Source organism: Parasteatoda tepidariorum, chromosome 10 (genome assembly GCF_982258835.1).
Source record: "Parasteatoda tepidariorum strain Cologne lab strain chromosome 10, Ptep-v5.0, whole genome shotgun sequence".
In the NCBI taxonomy this organism is placed as follows: Eukaryota; Metazoa; Arthropoda; class Arachnida; order Araneae; family Theridiidae; genus Parasteatoda; species Parasteatoda tepidariorum.
Window position 1 is genome coordinate 35,715,510 of NC_141764.1, and position 19,193 is coordinate 35,734,702.

The following is a 19,193-nucleotide window of genomic DNA, read 5'->3' on the forward strand; positions in this document are numbered from 1 at the left end:
TCATGCAATAGTTTGGAAAGTCAAAGTTTTGATCGAATTGTTGCATTTTTGAGAATTTGTTGCTTTTTGAAATACTAAAAAGTACTTAGGATTTAAGAGTCTTGTTAGGGGAAAAATTATCTTAAATATGTACTTACTATCGGCATAATCAAATGGTAAAATTCTTTGTAAACATCCTTCTGATTTTCCCCATTCGGGATTTTTGATATTGTTACAGCTGCCATCGATGGCGCGATATTTACTGTGTTTCGCATAATAGCAAGAATCGTGGTCTTGTGTACACTGTCTTATGGATTCTCGTGTTGCATCGATCGCTCGCTCATCCAATATCGATGCTCTGAAAAATCAAATAAAGAAAAGAATATTTTTATATTATTTTATATATCTTGAAAAACATATCACTAGCGTTACTAACTTATTGTTCGTAAATTATTATTTAATCTAGATTAATACGAAAACAATATCGAAATCTTAATATCATCTTTGGGGGGCGAAAAATACTTTTTAGAATGATTCTAAAATTTCGAGCATAAGATTCATAAAAAAGTCATTAACTCACAAACAGTCATGAGATTGCTTTAGGTATGCTTTATGTCTTGCCCATATTTTTAGGGGGGCTGAAAGTGTCTTTTAAAATGTATTAATTTAAGAAAGAAAAATGACTTTATTATCTTTTAATTTTTATTTATGAGTTTTATTCACAGCTAAAACGACTGTTTTAATAACAAGAAACTCCTTTTTAATTTTATATTCTAAACCTATTGAAATTAATAAAATAGTTACATATAGCTACGCTGAGATATTTACTATGTATTACTATCTTTCCGACGTTGAGGCTTTTATAAAGGTGGATAATGATATAAAATTTTCGTTTAATAAACTTAAAATGGAGGCTTTCGGTTTTTAATCAGTAAAAAAAGAAAAAAAACGAGTAAAACTTGCAAGTATTCGAATATGTTTCGGTAGTTCTATGTTTTGAGCTTATTAAAGTTTATAAAGTAATAACAAATGGTTAAATCAGAAAATGCTTTACACTGCAATCATTCTGACGCTGAGGCCCATATACAGGTAAATAATCCATTTTACGAATTTAAAATGGCTGTTTTCTTAAAAATAACCTATAGAACTATTTACCCTTTTTATTTTACATTTATTGTCGAAAGTAGCCAAACAGGTATTCGAGTATGTTTCGATAATTCTATGTTCTGAAACTATTGAAATTGACAAAATAATAACATATGGCTACACTTAGCTATTTATTTCATACTGCAATCTTTCTGACGCTGAGGCCTTCACACATGTAAATAATGATATGAATCATCCGTTTTATGAGCTTAAAATGGCGGTTTTCTTAAGAATAACGTATAAAACATTTCCCTCCTTTTTTACAGTTATTGTCAAAGGAAACCAATCAAGTATTCGAATGTGTTTCGGTAATTCTATGCTCTGCATTTATTAAAATTGAAAAAATATAAATATATGGCTGTTCACTTTATACTGCATGCTTCCTTCTGACGCTGAGGCAAATAGATAGTGGTTGATAATGATAAGAAATTTAAATTTCACACATGTAAAACAACGGTTTTCATAAAAATAAACTATAAAACCTTCTTTTTAAACATTTAATATGTTCTAAATCGATAGGAACCAAGCAAATATTTAAATATGTTTCGGAAATTCCATGCATTGCACACATGTGATTTGAAGGAAATATTTGTATAATGTTACAGTGAGATACTAACTTCATATTGCAATATTCTGATGCTAAAAGTTGATGGAAGACGATATGAATTTTCTGCTTTATTAACTTAAAACGACCGTTCTCTTAAAAACAGCTCATAAAACGTTGTTCTTTTTACATTTAATATTCTTAATTGAAAAATACCAAGCAATTATTCGATGTTAATTCTATGCTGGGAACATATTAACAGTGAAAAAATAAATATATATGGCTACAGAGAGATACTTACTTCATACTGCAAGCATCATTCTGACGCTGAGGCCCATATACAGGCTGATAATAATATGAATTTTCTGCAAGCTCATCACTACCTCTAGGGTAAATATGGCTTCTTGGATATTCTACAATATTCAAAGAAATTAAAATATACAATTACATAATGGTATTTTATATGTACGAAATAATAGACGCTTAATTTCAGAAACTGACCGCTAATTTTGTTTTCTGATATTTTTCAAAAGAATCCATTAAACACACATTTCATTTCGGTATTTTATCTTTGGGTAATTGTTTTTTAAGAATTTTTTTCAGAAAAAGCGTATTATAGAATTTTCTTATAATTTTAATCGTAAATTCATTTATTTTTACATAAATTTTTAAACAAAAGTTAAAATTTAAATTGAGCTGGGTTTTGATGAAAATCATATTGTTATCGTAAGTTTGTAACAGTTTGTAAGTTTGAGTTTGTGTAAGTTTGGAGACATAAATCATAGGTAACAATCTTATTTTTTAGCTAAGTTATAATTTTCTAAACAAGAACAAAATCTAAATAATTGAAATAGGTATTTTCGTCAACTGAATCAATCGGTGTTTGCTTTATTATAGGTAGTTTACGTCACAAAAGTTATTTTAATTTTCATATAAGTTTATAAAAAGAGATTTTTTTTAAAATCTGAGACGAATTTGGAATAAAATAGTCTATTTTTGTTAGGTTTTGTATATGAAGCGTTCTGAATCTACCTTATTTTGTAATTTGCTATAGTTGCTTACAGCATATTAAATAATAATTTGCTTTCGTGATTTCAAGTAATCATAATTTACCTTTACTAATAACTCTTGTAATCGTGATTACAAGCAGTCATGATTGTAAGCAATTACGATAATCTTATACAAGGAATCAATCGAGATTAGAGATGATAATTTAAACATAAGCAGTGATAGAAATTACACTAAGTACTTTCAAAATGTAAGTTTAGTCTAAATTAAGACTTGCGATATGAATTATTTATTAATCCTTATGTTCCGTCAAATGTCGATATTCAGCATTCACTGAAACACTGTAAAAATTCCGAATCAAACTACGATTAAAAATACCTGTACTCAGAGTGCCGATACATCTTTACCGTGAAATCAATTTTTACTGGAACATGTTACGGAACAAAAAATCTGATTTACGTATTATAATTTTTGCAGTAAAAATTATCGAAAAATCACTGAATCATTCTAAATAAATAAATATTGATGGCAAAATTACGGTATAGTATTTAACGGTGAAATGGATTTTACGGATGATGGTCTTAAAGTGCCGGTACTTTATGCCGTAATTTGATCCAGAATATTTTACAGAGTGAAGACGTGGTATAAAAATATTTTAATTTAACTATCATTATTTCTCACTTTTACAGATAATTGTTGACATTCAGTTATGGCATTGATTATAATAGGAAAATAATGCAAACGAACATCTTTTACTTTATTTGTTTGCTTTCAATACATTCACTGTTGGATGTTAACATTTTTCTAGTATAAAAGCGAACTAATGATATAAATGACTGAATAAAAACTGAATTTCGAATATTTTCCGAAGTAACTTATTTCTCCTGAGGCAGAGAAGATTGGGCATTCATGGCATCAAATATGCAACTTATGTATTTCAATGACGAGTCAATGCAATTACTATTACACTTTAAAAAATTCCAGGTCAAATTACGGTATAAAGTACCGGCACTTTCGGTGCATCAGCCATAAAATCAATTCCACCGTCAAATATTATACCGTAATTTTTACGGTAACATTTATCTACCGTGATTCAATGATTTTACTGCAATTATTTCTGTGAGAATTGCGGTATGTCAAATTTTTTGTTCTATGACATTTTCCGGTAATAATCGGCAAAAAGTACCGGCACTAAGAAAGCCAGTACTTTTTATTGTAATTTGATCTGGAATTTCGCACATAGTACATGACTGCTTGTAGCAGTTAAACATGATTTCATATTCCAACCAAACGATCCCAATTAAAATTATGATAAAATACCTGATTTTCACATTCAAGTTGTTTATTATTTACTATCCTATTACGCATTCTTTACGCATTTTTGCCCAACTCTAATCATAGCGTTTCTAGTTACATTTTTGCTAACTCTAAATGCTACACATATGTTTCGATACGAATCAACTGAGTCTGTGTTTGTAATTTAAGGTTTCCGTATTATTTCAGCCATTATGAAATCTTTATTTATTTTTCAAAATTAAATTGAATATTTAATAAATTCTTAGGACGAAGATCACAAAATCTGACAATCTTGGTTCTGAGAGCTGTTCAAGTTCTGAAATGAACTGATACAGTTTCAATTTCGAAACTTATGTATTTATATTTTAAAATCTGATAAATAGAATGAAAAGTTATAACATTTCCATCTTTTATTTCATTGATTATCAAGAATCATAAGAATCCTCTCCTTAAGCAGATTAATTGTATTTCCTTTTTTTTAAAAAAAATTCTTTATAATTGTTTGCCTCTAAAATATTTTTTAAAACATTCTTATAATTATAAAATGTTCATTAATTTATATGTTAATATTATTATTAAAATATTACATGAATTTATAAATTATACTAATATTTAAAAAATAGTTTACTGAATTGTTTTATAATCAAATATTTTTAAATATAAATTAAAATAGTTTTGTGCAAGTTTGAAATAAAGCATTTTACAACTCACGCTTGTTATATATGCATTAAATATGCACGTAAATTGCACATTTGCTTTGATTTAATGACTTATATTGTTTCAGAATACAACCCTCATTGTAAGATAAGTTTTCAGATTAAAAGAAATAATTTTGAATTTAAGTTCTGACCATGAGTTTCCATGAACCATAATATCGATAATAAATAGCTTCTATAACTGTTTTTTAAAATCATTCTTATAATTTAAAATATTCAAAATGTGGTGGTGATCACGTTTTAACCTAAACCTTTTAACAATTCACGTTCGCAATATATAAATTTAAATATGTACCTAAATTTCAGATTTGCTGTGATGTAATAAGTTATCATATTGTTTACGAATACAATCGTCGTTAGTGTAAGATGAATTTGCAGATGTTAAAGAATCATTTTGAATTTAAAGATTAAGCATGAGTTTTTTGTTTTCGAATTAAGAATTCTAGGTTGACCCATTTTGAATTACAACTTATTGTTCTTTTAGATTTGTTAAAACACGCAACAATCTCATTTTTTTAGCCAATTTTCTCCTTATCTCAATAATCATGTGTAACCTTTAACTTTCCATTTGCACAGTGGCCACGAAGTAATCGTATATTGCTACATGTGCAGCTATTACTATGAAATAGAATATTCTAAATAGATAGTTTTTATAATCGGCTTTGAAACTAACTTTATTTTTTTTCATTATTTGCAAGCAAATTTGGTTATACAAAAGGGTTTTATAACTTTGCAATTATTATCTTCAAATCTACGGTTATTTAGTTTGTTCAAAATGTATTAACTTTCAAATCAATTTTGATACCGATTACAGAGATCTTGATTATGATTTCGCGTGATGTAGTTAGTGATGACAAAGATATCAAGATCTCGATACTGAGGACTGAGACATTGCTATTGGAATCTTGATAATGATGACTAAAATATTGATATTGAAATCTTGATGTTGGTGGTGAAGATATTGATGTTGAAATATCTTGATATTGGTGAAGAAGTATTGATTTTGAAATATTGATACAGATGGTGAATAAATTGGTATTAGAATATTAATATAAAGGACAAAGACAAATAAATTTTGAAGATACTGATAAAGAGAAGACGAGAATCAAATCTGAAATCTTCGTACTGGATTTGTATTTTTTAAAACTCTAACTTAACAAAAATTAATCCTTTTTTATTCAGAACATTATGTGTCCGACTGAATTTAAAGTAGGAACAAATAGGCCAACATAATCTGCAAAAAAAAAAAAGTTTGTTGCACAAAAGGATTATAATGTTTTACATTAACTTTAAAGCTAGAGTTAATTTTTTGTTCAAAATAAATTCACTTTCTACTCAATTTTGATACCGACAACAGAGATTTTGATACTGATTTCACGTGATGCAGATAGAGATGAAGAAGATATTGAAATCTTGATACTGAAGACTACGACATTGCTATTGAAATCCTGATGTTGATGAGCAAAATATGATATTGGAATCTAATCTTGATGTCGATGATAAAGGATTTTGCAATGAATCCTTGATATTGGTGATGAAGCATTATTTTTGAAATTTTGAGACTGAGAGCGAAAGTATTGGGTTTAAAATTTTGTTATGGAGGACAAAGATAACGAAATCTCAACGTGACGAAAATAATTGATACTAAAATCTTCACACTGATATTTGTCTTTTCAAAACTTTATTTTAAGAAAAAATAATCTTTTGGTATTTAGAACGTTATGTGCCTGAATGTATATGACACGGGAAACTCTTCATGGGGTGAAGGGAATGGAGGAAATATTGTAGTATCTACTTTGGGACTCGATCCTCTCCCTGTTTTGTCAGTTATAAGACTGACTGACAAAGTATAGTTTGTCAAAAATAAGAACTCCCCCAGACATTCGTCTGGACCTGTGGCGGTGACTATGGTAACGAGGTATGACTATTTCATGTAGGGGTGCGGGGTCACTGTTTTGGAGAGGTTTCGGCTCTGATCGGCGAGAGAAAATGAACCTCTTTCTTCGGTCTCTTGCGTTAGGCCTAGAGTGAAGCTACCCTCCCTAAAATGTCCCCATTCTTGTTTACATAGCCCTAGACGGCCTCAGACTTTGTGGCGGGAGGAGTTCTTAGCTTAGACAAACTATGGCCCTCTCGTCTGTAATATGTACGTAGTTGCAATAAAGTAAGTGGCTTCATTAGGTTGGCTCAGTTGGTGCGATAAAATTCTGATTGTTTAACCGTATTATCTGAAAGCAGTTGATGAATGGCTTTTGTTATAGTTAACAGTTGCCGTCTTATTTATGGTTATTTGATTGTTTTATTTGAATATAGTAAAATAACAATTAAATAAATAGTCATTTAACCATTTTTCCAAGAAATTTCTAACAGTGCACTTGTGAGTAAATGAATTATTTGGGACACAAAAAGCTGACAACAAAACAAATATCTTTTTTTCCCATTAGGTGAGTGTGGTCGCAAAAGCTGCTAAAAATGCTGAAAGCCTTCTGTCAGTAAATTAAATTTAAATAAAAGTAAATGATAGTAGACAGAATACATGCAATAAAAAAGTAAGAACAATATGGAAATATAATATCGAGAGCCTTTTCGTGCTAAACACCAGCTAATTTAAAGCAAATTATAATTATAACTATGTAAAAACGCAGCTTTTTCTTTAATTTGCTAATTTAAAAAATTTTCTTCAAATTTTGTAATGTATATATATATATATATATATATATATATATATATATATATATATATATATATATATATATATATATATATATATATATATATATATATATATATATATATATATATATATATATATATATATATATATATATATATATAATTATGCTTTCTGATCCTCATGCAACAGTATGAGGATTTCAAAATAATTCATACAGTTTTAGAAAAAAAGAGGTCTGAAAAACATGCCGAAATCGCATCTCTCAAAGTTCATTGTACCTATAGTATAAAAATACTCTGTTTAAGTATTTGTAATAAATGATATATAAATTCATACCTGAGCTATGCAGCCTTTGTGGTTGATACATAGTTTTTCCTCTTACATTCCATATTGTACTTTGGCAGTGAATTTTGTAGAAAAAACATAGAAATAAGATAACAATTTGAATCCTGAAAAATATATAAATAAAGAAATAAATGAAAGGCTAAAAAAACATTTTTACTGTTTGAGTCTGGCAAGCAATTAAAATAAATATATGAATTATTTAGAAATTTATTTTTTTCAGAATATATATTAAATTCCAAAATAGAGAAAATAATGTAAAATAAAGAAACAAAATAAAATAGTTAACAAAAATTAATTCTGTAAAAATTAATTTGATATTCGCTTAAAGCTACTAAATAAATTTTATACTCAGTTTTCAAATGTATGTCACACATTCGAAGATTTAAAGATTTAAAGTGAAAGTTTAAGTGACTTGTTAGAAATTTTGGTACAATAGTCAACGACTAAACTTAACGGTTGATTAAATCTGTAAGTTTGATTTTTCTCATTTACTTCAAAAATGTATTTTATTAACTAATTAAGGCCAGGGTGACCCTTATTTTAAATAAATTTTCATTTCACCGAAGAAAGGATAGTCATTATTCTGGCCTTCAATTCACCATTTATTTGAAATTTATAATATAAAGAAAGTTTAAAATATTTAAAAAAAATTTAAATATATATATATTTCAGCCTTCAAAATTTTTTACGAAAGGCATATTCTTTCTAGGAAACGTTAAAACTATAATACATTATATTTGAAGTACTCAAAAAAATTTAGTAATTCCAAGATAAGAATAATATCAAATGATGTTTTAAAAACAACATTATCAACCACAAAAATGACTATAAAGTTGAAATTAAAATCACATTTAAATGAACTTAATAATCAATAATTTCTTTAATGCGCAATAAGTTCTTATTAAAAGCAAAGAGTTCTTATAAGGAGATTAATTTAAGGTATGAAATACTACAAAATCAAGCTATTTGGAAGGCATGCAAATTGTAGATTTAAAGTATAAATTTAAACGTAAAATAATTAAAACGCGCAAGATCACGAAGAATTTAATTAAATAAGTCAAACTGAATTTATATGCGGGCTTAAAAGTTTGTTAAAGCAATCCATATTGAGCAATCGAAACTTCTAGAATAAATCTGAATAATAATGCGTACTTACAACATAGAAATGAAAATTATGATTCAAACTTATTTACAGCACATGTTGTTTCTTAATGTTGAAAGTGAGACGAGGAAAAATTCAAACAGATGGATTTATGGAAATGAATATGAAATTAAAATGAGCGACACGTGCCGGCAGTAAAATTTTCGTTAGTCTTTGTGTCTGTAGTTTTAATTAAATGAAACTTAGGTTTCTTTTTGATTTTAATTAAATTAAACATAATTTCAATTTTTATTACTTCGTTTCAATTTTATTTTTGAATTTAAATTTCATTCCAGTTTCAAATTTACTTTATTTGAAGTTTTAAATTTATTTTAAATTTAAATTTTGATATTAATTTTGGGTTTTACACTTGATTTTAAATTTGAGTTTTAAACTTAATTTTAATTTAAAATTTGTATGTAATTTTAAGTTTAAATTTTGATTTTAATTTCAATTTTGAACCCATCCTTTTTTAAAGTTAAATTATATTGTATTTAATTTAAAATATGCTAAAATTTAGTGAAGTTGGTTGAAAATATATTTTCATGAGCAGAACATTACTTGGATAATTACTTGAATAAAAATTTAGTTTCCTTTTGCTTTTTAATTAAGTTAAAATAAATTAAATAAAAAAAAATTTATTACTTTATTTAAATTTTTTTTATAAATTTAAATGTCTTTCCAATTTTAAATTTACTTTAAGTTTTAAATTTAATTTTAGTTTTAATTTTCACTCTAAAACTTAATTTTAATTTTGAGTTTTAAACTTAATTTCAATTCCTAATGTAAATTTAAATTTAGATGTAATTTTAACTTCAAATTTTGAATTTAATTTTAGTTTAAAGTCCAACTTAGTATAAAATTTCATTAATTTAAAATGTGCTAAAACTTAGTAAATTTAGTTGAAAATATATTTTATAGAACAGAATGTGTCTTGGATAAAATTATTTTTGGTCTTTGTTTGCATAGTTTTAATGAAACGGAAATTCAGTTTATTTTTGCTTTTAATTTAATTATATTAAATTTCAATTTGTATTAATTTATTTCAATTTTATTTTAAATCGGAAGCTAAATTTCAATTTCCAATTTAGCTCTTTATAAATTTTAAATTAAATTGCTAAGTTTGAAATATGCTAAATTTCGCTAAGTTCAAAATAAGCTAAAATTTATTAAATATTTATTTAAATAAAGTTAAAGTGGTCATAAAGTGCCTTGAATAAAATTAACTTTTAGTTTTTATTAGCATAGTTTGAAAGAAATTTGCTTTTTAATTAAATTCATTTTCATTTTAATTCTTATTAATTTATTTTAATCTCATTTTAAATTAGAAATTTAAATTAAATTTAATAATTAGCTTAGTTAAAATAAATTCTTTTCAATTAAAAAGTTAGTAAAAATTGTCCAAAAGTTAAAGTTACCAGGAAGTGATTTTAATAAAGTTATTTTTAGAATTTGCTTCGGTAGTTTTATGAAAAAAGTATCTCAATATTTATCTTTTAACTCAATTCAATTAAATTTCAACATTTATAAAAAAAAATTTAAAAATTTAAATTTACTGCTACATTTAGCTCTAAATGTGCCTATTTTATTAAGTAATATTAAGGTAATAATCGTATTCTATTCTAATGCGATTTCCTATATTAATTAATCGTAGAGTTTATTTAATTAATTCCTGTCGAAAAAAATTTCTATTATAATACCAGTTTGTTCTTTAAATATAGATTACATAGAATAATCATCTAGATTATATAGAATAATATATTAGTGAAGTTATGAACCTAAAAATTTATAATTTTAGTAATTATAAAATTATAACTATAAAGAAATTATGATTATTGAAATTAATAATTTCAAGAAATTATTCGAGAAGAGAGTTTATATTATGACATATTTAAAAAGTTGACACTATTATATACTAATAAACTAATACTAATAATAATAAGAGAAAAATTTAGAGAAACTAATTAGCGTATTATATAAAATAAATATTTTTACTGAAATTATATTAATTAAAATCAATAGTTTTAGGTAAATTAAGTTTAGCGTGATTAATAATTTTTTTGAAGTAATGGTTAACTTAAAAATTTTAATAAAATTATAGTTGTTAAAATTCTGATTATTAAAATTAATAATTTTAAAGAATTGATGAAAGGAATAGAAATAAGTACTGGAAATTAAAATAAAAACATATAATCTGAACAAGGAGCTCTGTAGTTAACTTACTAGCTTCATTTGAGAATACTAGATTTTAAGCCTATTTCAGTCTTATTTATTAATATACTATTGTTTCGAAAGTTTTTTCTAATTGCATCAATTTTTTTAATAATTTTTTTTTGGAAATAGACTATAAGAGTTACCCATTAAGCATAATTTATTACAACTTTGAAACTATGGTCTTTCTTCTGAGGGAAATCATAAAAACCTGAGAAAAGGTGAAATTAAGCTATTAAATTTTTCTAGTGACCTGAATTAAATGGAGTTATAGGAGTCACTTACGGTTCTTAATGGCCATTTATTCGTAAAAATAAGTTTTTAATTTACGAAGAATTAATGTCCTTCAGAAACCAGCAGAAAAAATGTAGCAAGAGCTATTGTGTGTTCTTATCAAAATGGTACGAAGTTATCGAAACTCTTTACATCAAACCTTCACCATTTCGAATATTTTCTCTATGTCAATGTCAAAACATTTGGGTTAATAGCCACAAAAGAAAGTTTATTTCAACCGGTATTGTTCGTTTTCTAAAACGGTATATTTGAAAATAAAAATTCAAGTGCATAAAAGAAAGAGTAACCTATTCCATAAGAAATCAATAAAAAATAGAATTAAGCACAAAAAACTAAAATTTGCATCTATTATATAATTAAAACAAATATATCTGTAATTTTCCTTATTTATTTAAATGAATTCTTATTGTATTTCTGCTTAATATGGCCACTCCGTTATTAAATCAATTTTATGTTCTTTTCATTGAAAATTAAAATTAAGTAATTTTTCGGATAATTTTTAATTAAAATTACATTAAATTAACAAAGATTTTACTAATTATATCTTTGTTAAAATAATGAAGATTAATTAAAATATCCTAGTTTTTTTTAGAATGTGGATTAAATTTATTCATTTTCAAGGAAATTCTATGAATATATTATGTTAAAAAGCATTTTGTGACGTACTGAAGCTGTTACAAACTAGTTTATCAATGATTATTAAATATTCATTGACTACTTTTAAAATTATTTTAAATAAATATTGGTGGATACTGAATATCGAAATATTTATTATGTTTTCAACGCATTCCTCGAATTCCTAAATACTTTTTTAAAAAATAAGTTAGTTTTTCATGAAAATATTGATAAATTCTTTAATGAAGTTTTTTCACGAATAAAGAAATGTGCCTAATTTCTGCCTAGTATGTCAATTCCATTAGTATATTAATTTCCGTACATTTATTTGAAAATTAAAATTAAGCAATTTTTCGGATAATTTTATTATTTTTATATTAATTATAGATTAATTTTATTAGATTTAGATTAACTTTATTAACTATCGATTAATTGTAGCTATATTTAATTAATGAAAATTTATCTTATTTATTTAACTACATTAAATTAATGAAGATTATTTATAACATCCCTATTTTTTTAAGAATATTGATAACATTTATTTGCGTTGAAGAAAAATCTATGATGTATAAACTTCGTTACAAAACTGTTTGTAACGTACTATACTTATATTTATGTATAAGTATAGTACGATATAAACTAGATAAGATATAAACTAGTTTATATTCATAAACTAGTTTATGGATGAGAATTAAATACTCATATCAATTCATAAAATCCTATTATATGAATTGATTACTTTTAATTTTATCTTAAATAGATACTGGCTGTTATTAAATATTGAAATATTTGTTATATTTTCAAATCATTCTTCGGAGTTTCTATAAGGCTTTTGGATAAAAATTAGTTTATAATAAAAATAACTCTCAATTTTCAACAAAGTTTTTCACAAATAGAAGTGCAGCCTTTTTTTTCAATAATTTTTTTTATTTTATCATCTAAAAAGCTTTTATTTTTCTAAAGAGGTCTCTCACGCACGTTCATGTTCGCATGTTCTGCGTGGCGCAGTTACTGCAAATCAATCTCGGTTCTCCAAAGAGCATGCACAGAAAATTCATACTTGAACGTGAGGAATGTCAAGTGAAATCGCTCAATCTCTCTCTAAATTTTTTTGAAAGTAAAAGCGTGTGAGTAAGCTTTAACCATTGTGCAGAAGTGTTAGATTATATTTTATCTATTCCCAACCAGTGACTTCATATCCTGCTTCTAAAAAACTACCAAATATTAAGGGAAGATCCACCACATTATTTAAAAATAAAAAGCTTTCGAAGAATTATTTCACCCCTACATTGTTTAAGATCATAAAATGTACCAGAACTGATGATTATTTGTTAATTTTGAAGAATTTGATATATGGAAAAATCAGGATAAAAAGTATGGAAAAGTCCGCAATTTTTTTTAAAAAAACTTTTCAAACACCTAAGATATTTGCCTTTTTGCATCCCCCTTAAATTTTTCAGAATCATAGTAGTGTAAAATTTAAGCTTCGAGGTAATCTCATTTCTTTGACAAAACTGGTTCTTAAAATATTCTTAACAACAGATAATTATTTGTTGAAAACAGCTGCCAAAGATTCTGTAACTAAATCAAAAAAAATTTGATTTACAGATTTGAAGAAAAAAAAGAGGATTTTATCCAAAAAATAGAGCTGGTATAGTTTGCAAATATGACTTAAGTTTTCAAGTGGATTATCGGAAAAAGAGTTGAGGAGGAGATAAAGTGAAAAAAGGAGGTTTTTATCTTATAAATAGTGTTGATAATAAGTTTACAAATATGATTAATGTCTTAAAGTGGTATTTCAAAATGCGAAATAAAAATAATAAGAAAAAGGTGAAAAAAGAGGATTTTATCTAAAAAATAGAGCTTATACAGCTTACAAATACGACTAGAGCAAATATGACTAGTATTAGTAGAGCTAATACAGTTTATAAAATGTAAGAATCACTCTGCAATGTAACTAATTTCTAATTTACGAAGAAATTCAAAAAAAAAAAAAAAAAATCTAAAACCACTCTTTTTTTACTTTTCCTTAAACTCTTAACTCAATAATTATAAACTTTTTATCTCAGTCTTAAACTTCGAAAGATAACTTTTAAGTCGCAATTCTGTTGCAATATGTGATAAAGTTCAATGACTCTACTATTCAATGAGATACTTTTTTATAAGTTATTCTTCAAAATATACTTGAATTATTTCTTACTCTTTCATTCATGTCTAATCCTACTTAATCCCGTGATATCACAGTTAAATATCTGCAATAGTTTACATCGTTCTATGCTTCCGTTAATTGATTGCAGATGATTCTCTGCTACTACAATTGAAACATTTCATTGCACTTAGATTAAGTTCATGAAGATTTTCTTGATGAGAAGTAATTTTAATATCGAGATTTATATGAATAGACGGAAACTCCTCTTCTTCACAAAATAAAATTTGCCTTCTGTCACTTTCATGTCAATACAATATTTCCAGCTTTTTTCCTCTTCTTTACATTCCTAGAAAAATCATTGAAACGTTGAAACGTTATACACCGAAGAGCCAACATTACATTATGACTACCCTGCTAATAACATGCTAGCACCCGCCATGGCATTGATTCCTCAAGGTGCTGATAGGTAGTCTGAGATATCTGGTACCAAGCGCTCACCAACTGGTCCTGCAATTCCCTAACATTGCGAGGGGGTAGCGTGGCTGCACGAAGTAGGACCGCAAATGTTCTATTGGATTAAAGTCAATTTGGGGGCCAAGACATGATTTGAAAGTCACTAGAATGTTCCTTGAACCAATCCATAACGATTCGACCCTTATGACATGATACATTATCCTGTTGGTAAGCACCATCCCCCGCAGGAAAAACTGTTGCCATGATTGGGTGAATCTGGTCTGCAACTATGTTCAAGTAGCTTACAGACGTCAGGGATTGTCCTATGAGAATTATGGGTCCTAATGTGCCTCATGAAAGCATTGTTCCTGGGCGAGAAACCATGAAAACCTGGGCGAGCCAATTGTTATAGATGGAGGGTGGTCATAATTTAATGGCTCTTCGGTGTATATGTACAGTGTTCCAAAAAGAAAACGGACTATTTTGAATAACTTTTGATCGAATGAATGATTTTCATGTTCTAGGACTCGATAGCTTGTGGGCATAACCTCAAATATGCTGAATTATAAGCGCAGACGATATTTAAACATACCTTTCACTGAATAAACATACCCTTTTTTTAATAGATTCGTATTTCTGACCCCAAAATATAGGGGGTATCCTCAATCTGGGAAATATGGCCCCAATAGTTTGGTCAGGAGAGCACTCCATCGTTTGGGTCCCTTAATGTTAATTTAATTTTTGGGCTTTTCGCTATAGCACGAGAACTTTTTGAGCAAATTGAAAAATTTTGCAAACAATTATAAGATTCGTTTATCTATATCACATATATGGTTTAAAACACTCCAAAATTTCTAACTAGTGTACCTATAACTTATTTCTGCTGCTAAACTGAGGGTATTACTAATCAAACAAGATGGGCCATTTTATTATTATTAGATGTATGTTTTTTTATATATACACGCAATTAGATAAACATTTTTTCAATATTTATTTTAAGATTTGTGATTTTTTAAACGTTGTAACAAATTTAGCTTCTGTGCATTTCTATATACATTTTCAAAAATACATAATTAGGAATTCTGATTTTTTTTCCTGTAAATATTTCAAAAATACGTTTCTTAAACTAATTTATTATTATTATTGTTGTTGTTGTTGCTAATTTACGTCACACTAGAGCTGCACAATGGGCTATTGGCGACGGTCTGGGAAATATCCCGGAGGATGATCCGAAGACATGCCATCACAATTTTAATCCTCTGAGGAGGGGATGGCACCCCCGCTTCGGTAGCCCGATGACCTGCGCGCGAAGTCGAGCATTTTACGGTAGCACAGTTTAACGAGGACCAATACCGCACACCCTCTCCTACGCAGACTGATCCAAGTGGTCATCCACCCGCACACTGACCGTAGTCAGTGATGCTTGACTTCGGTGATCTGCTGGGAACCGTGTCTTAACGATCTGTCCACTGGGGGACTTTATTATTATTATTATTATTGCAAAACTAGTTTAACTGCTCAACTTGTTAGCAAAATATTTCTGCTAAAATGCACAGTTTCTGATTCATGTAATAACAATTATTGTAAAATAATTATAAATTTCACTTTCCGAAAAAGGAAGAAAAAAATAAAAGTTAAATGTTTGGTACTGTTTTTGAAAAAAATATCTGGAAAGATGAAAGTGGATTATTCTGAGCTGCAAAGCAAGCTCTGTGTTTGTTAATCAATTTTAAGTAAGCAGCTATAAAAATAAATTTTTTTTTGCTCGAACAATAATTATCTCGCAGCGGAAATTAAGAAAAAAGGAATCCAAACACAAAAAATCGAAAAAAAATTTTGGGAAATAAAATTTTATTCAAATTTCAGTAGAGCCCCGATTATACGTGTGTGGATCATCCGCCGTGCGGTTTATCTACATTGGGTTCAAAAATTATATTACACGTGATTTATCATTGATTTTTTCGAAGAAATTATTTTATGCATAAACACGTTTATGAAATATGTGTTTACCAATTATTTTCTTTACCATTCGTTATTTTAGTGATTTCGACTTAGAACAAAGACTTCTGTTGTAAATTATACACAAATACATAAATCCACATTTTGAAATTATTTTCCAGCTCCCACCTTACTTTTCTTACTTTTTACCATTCGAATTATCCACTATCTTTGTTATCTGTGGCGTCCGAGCCACCCAATTGCGTGGATAATAGGGGCTTTTCCGTAAATTTTGATTTATACTCCAACTGCTAGTGAAATTATTTTATTGCTACAGTAAACAACTCATTTTCTAATTCTCCAGATGAAGTTCATTGGACCGAGTCCAGATAGAACTGATTGAAAAGTGAAAACATAACATATATCGGCGAAATTAAGAAGTCGATGATGCGTTAAGCACCTTACTGTGATATCGATATCTGCTTAAAAGAGGCTTGCGTGTGAAATAGGAATCAATTTCTTCGCATTCGTCGCCCATGTTTACTGACCTAGATTAAAACCCATTTACTCTGCACGTCCACTAAATTATTTAGGCTTGATTTTAGGGATGAAGTTTAAATTGCAACGTTGTTTTTTGTGGTAGATTGTAAATAAATTTTTTTAATGATATTAATCAAATTGTGAGACATTCTGTCAACCATCTTGAGTTTAGCTTGAAATTTTGCTTGAAACTTAGATATCATGCTCTAAGAATTGCAGTTAAATCACTTTAATGAGGTTAATTAATTTTTGGAATTAATTAACCTCATTGAAGTGATTTAACTGCAATTCTTAGAACATGATATCTAAGATTTTTTAGGCTTGATTTTAGGGATGAAGTTTAAATTGCAACGTTTTTCTTTGTGGTAGATTGAAAGTAAATTTTTTTAATGATATTAATCAAATTGTGAGACATTCTGTCAACCAACTTGAGTTTAAATTGAAATTTTTCTTGAAACTTATATATCATGCTCTAAGAATTGCAGTTAAATCACTTCTATGAGGTTAATTAATTTTTGGAATTAATTAACCTCATTGAAGTGATTTAGATGCAATTCTTAGAACATGATATCTAAGATTATTTAGGCTTGATTTTAGGTATGAAGTTTAAATTGCAACGTTGTTTTTTGTGGTAGATTGTAGATAAATGTTTTTCAAAAGTATTAATTAAATTGTGAGACATTCTGTCAACCATCTTAAGTTTAACTTGAAATTTAGCTAGATATCATGTTCTAAGAATTTCAGTTAAATCACTTCCATGAGGTTAATTAATTTTTGGAACACTCTTACAAGCAACTAACAGGTTTTTGATATCGATTAAAATAATTTTTAGAATCACGTTTGTAATAAAAAGTTAGTATCTTTAGTATAACACAAATTGAAGCAAATTTATTGTCCACTATATCACTGATCACTACTAGGTACTTCAATTGCTGAATAAATTATTCCTGCTTGAAGTCTATATTTGCAAGAACGGAGGTCTGATTCCTAAAAATTTAGAGCTACCTGAACATTCCTTGATTCTTGACAATAATTACGAAAGAGAAGCATTCACAGTTTACTTGGTATCCATTACATTAAGCTAGAGTGGCTTGAAATACAGCAGAAAACATCGTTTTCAGGTTTTATAACTCAGCAGTGCCATCTGCTACTGAGCTTTGCTAATAATTTTGAAACTTGATGAAAATTAGTAACTTGATTTCATTAGCTGAAAGAATAAAGCTGCTCTTTTCTATCTTCCAACATTTTTAGCTTTATTTCTTTTTATTATCTTGATAATAGTGATAAATTTAAACAGTTGGTCAACTTACAAGAAAAGATTATAAAGGAGAAGTCCAGCTCTTCGAATACGTAATTAACGCAAGAACTGTTCTGTGTGGTACACTGTAGCATAAAAACAACTTATAGGGTGTGCAACATGCACAGATTTAGCAGAGCGTCATTTGAACTAAGATCCAACGCAGGCGCATAAGAAGAAAAGTGACATACAGGAATTACGTCACCTGTCTCATGTACGTCACAACTTTACATGCATGGTTGTGGGTAAGCTGCTTCTCTCTAACAGCCATTTTATTATTTCTTTCTATGTAAAAAATTATTAGCAGATTTAATTACCATAGATGATATAAATGTATTGTCAAAGAAATATCTTAATTAATAGTACAGTACTGTTCATCAATATTGTAAAAATGCCGAACAAACCAAGGTTAAAAAACCTTCTTCACCCCAACGCTTTCCCTATCCCAGTATTAGGAGGAAAAGAGGGTGCGAACCCTTTTAAATAACCTCTGGTTATGCCCCTAAATGTTGGTTTTTTCTTCAGGCACAAGGACAGCACCTAATATTGGGGGACTGGTTTGCATTATGTCAATGAAAGCTAGACTTCTTCCACTATGCATATTCTTTGTTACAAGGATGGTCAGCTTGGCAGGTTTCACTGCATAATACTTTTTTGCGCCTACTTTTTTAAACGGTGTAATATAATGCCATGCAAAAAAAAAAAAATCTGATGAAATTATAGTACTGTATGGTAATGACATGTCTGGTAAAAAAAAAAGCCATAATTCAGGTAATGAAAACCAAATTTTACAGTAGTTCAAATTTTACGATAACCGTTCATTTCGTAATTTTTCCGTTCATATGGT

The 19,193-nt window shown here is 27.7% G+C and overlaps 1 protein-coding gene across 5 annotated transcripts in view; it reads right to left on the reverse strand.

Moving 5' to 3' along the window:
• The window catches only part of LOC107449056 (immunomodulatory peroxidase), a 57,431-nt gene that overhangs the window by 23,563 nt on the left and 14,675 nt on the right, over positions 1 to 19,193 (reverse strand). The window contains exons 1-4 of one of the 5 annotated variants that reach the window (XM_016064465.3): positions 8,865 to 9,006; positions 7,700 to 7,812; positions 1,971 to 2,082; positions 138 to 337 (exon numbers count right to left, since the gene is read on the reverse strand). In XM_016064465.3, coding sequence (XP_015919951.1) covers positions 138 to 337; positions 1,971 to 2,082; positions 7,700 to 7,812; positions 8,865 to 8,869 — 430 coding nt within the window. In that variant the 5' untranslated portion in view covers positions 8,870 to 9,006. Of the gene's footprint in view, positions 1 to 137; positions 338 to 1,970; positions 2,083 to 7,699; positions 7,813 to 8,557; positions 8,839 to 8,864; positions 9,007 to 19,193 lie in introns of those variants that run through there. The other 4 variants (XM_016064469.4, XM_016064467.3, XM_071184528.1 and 1 more) reach the window with 4 other exon arrangements.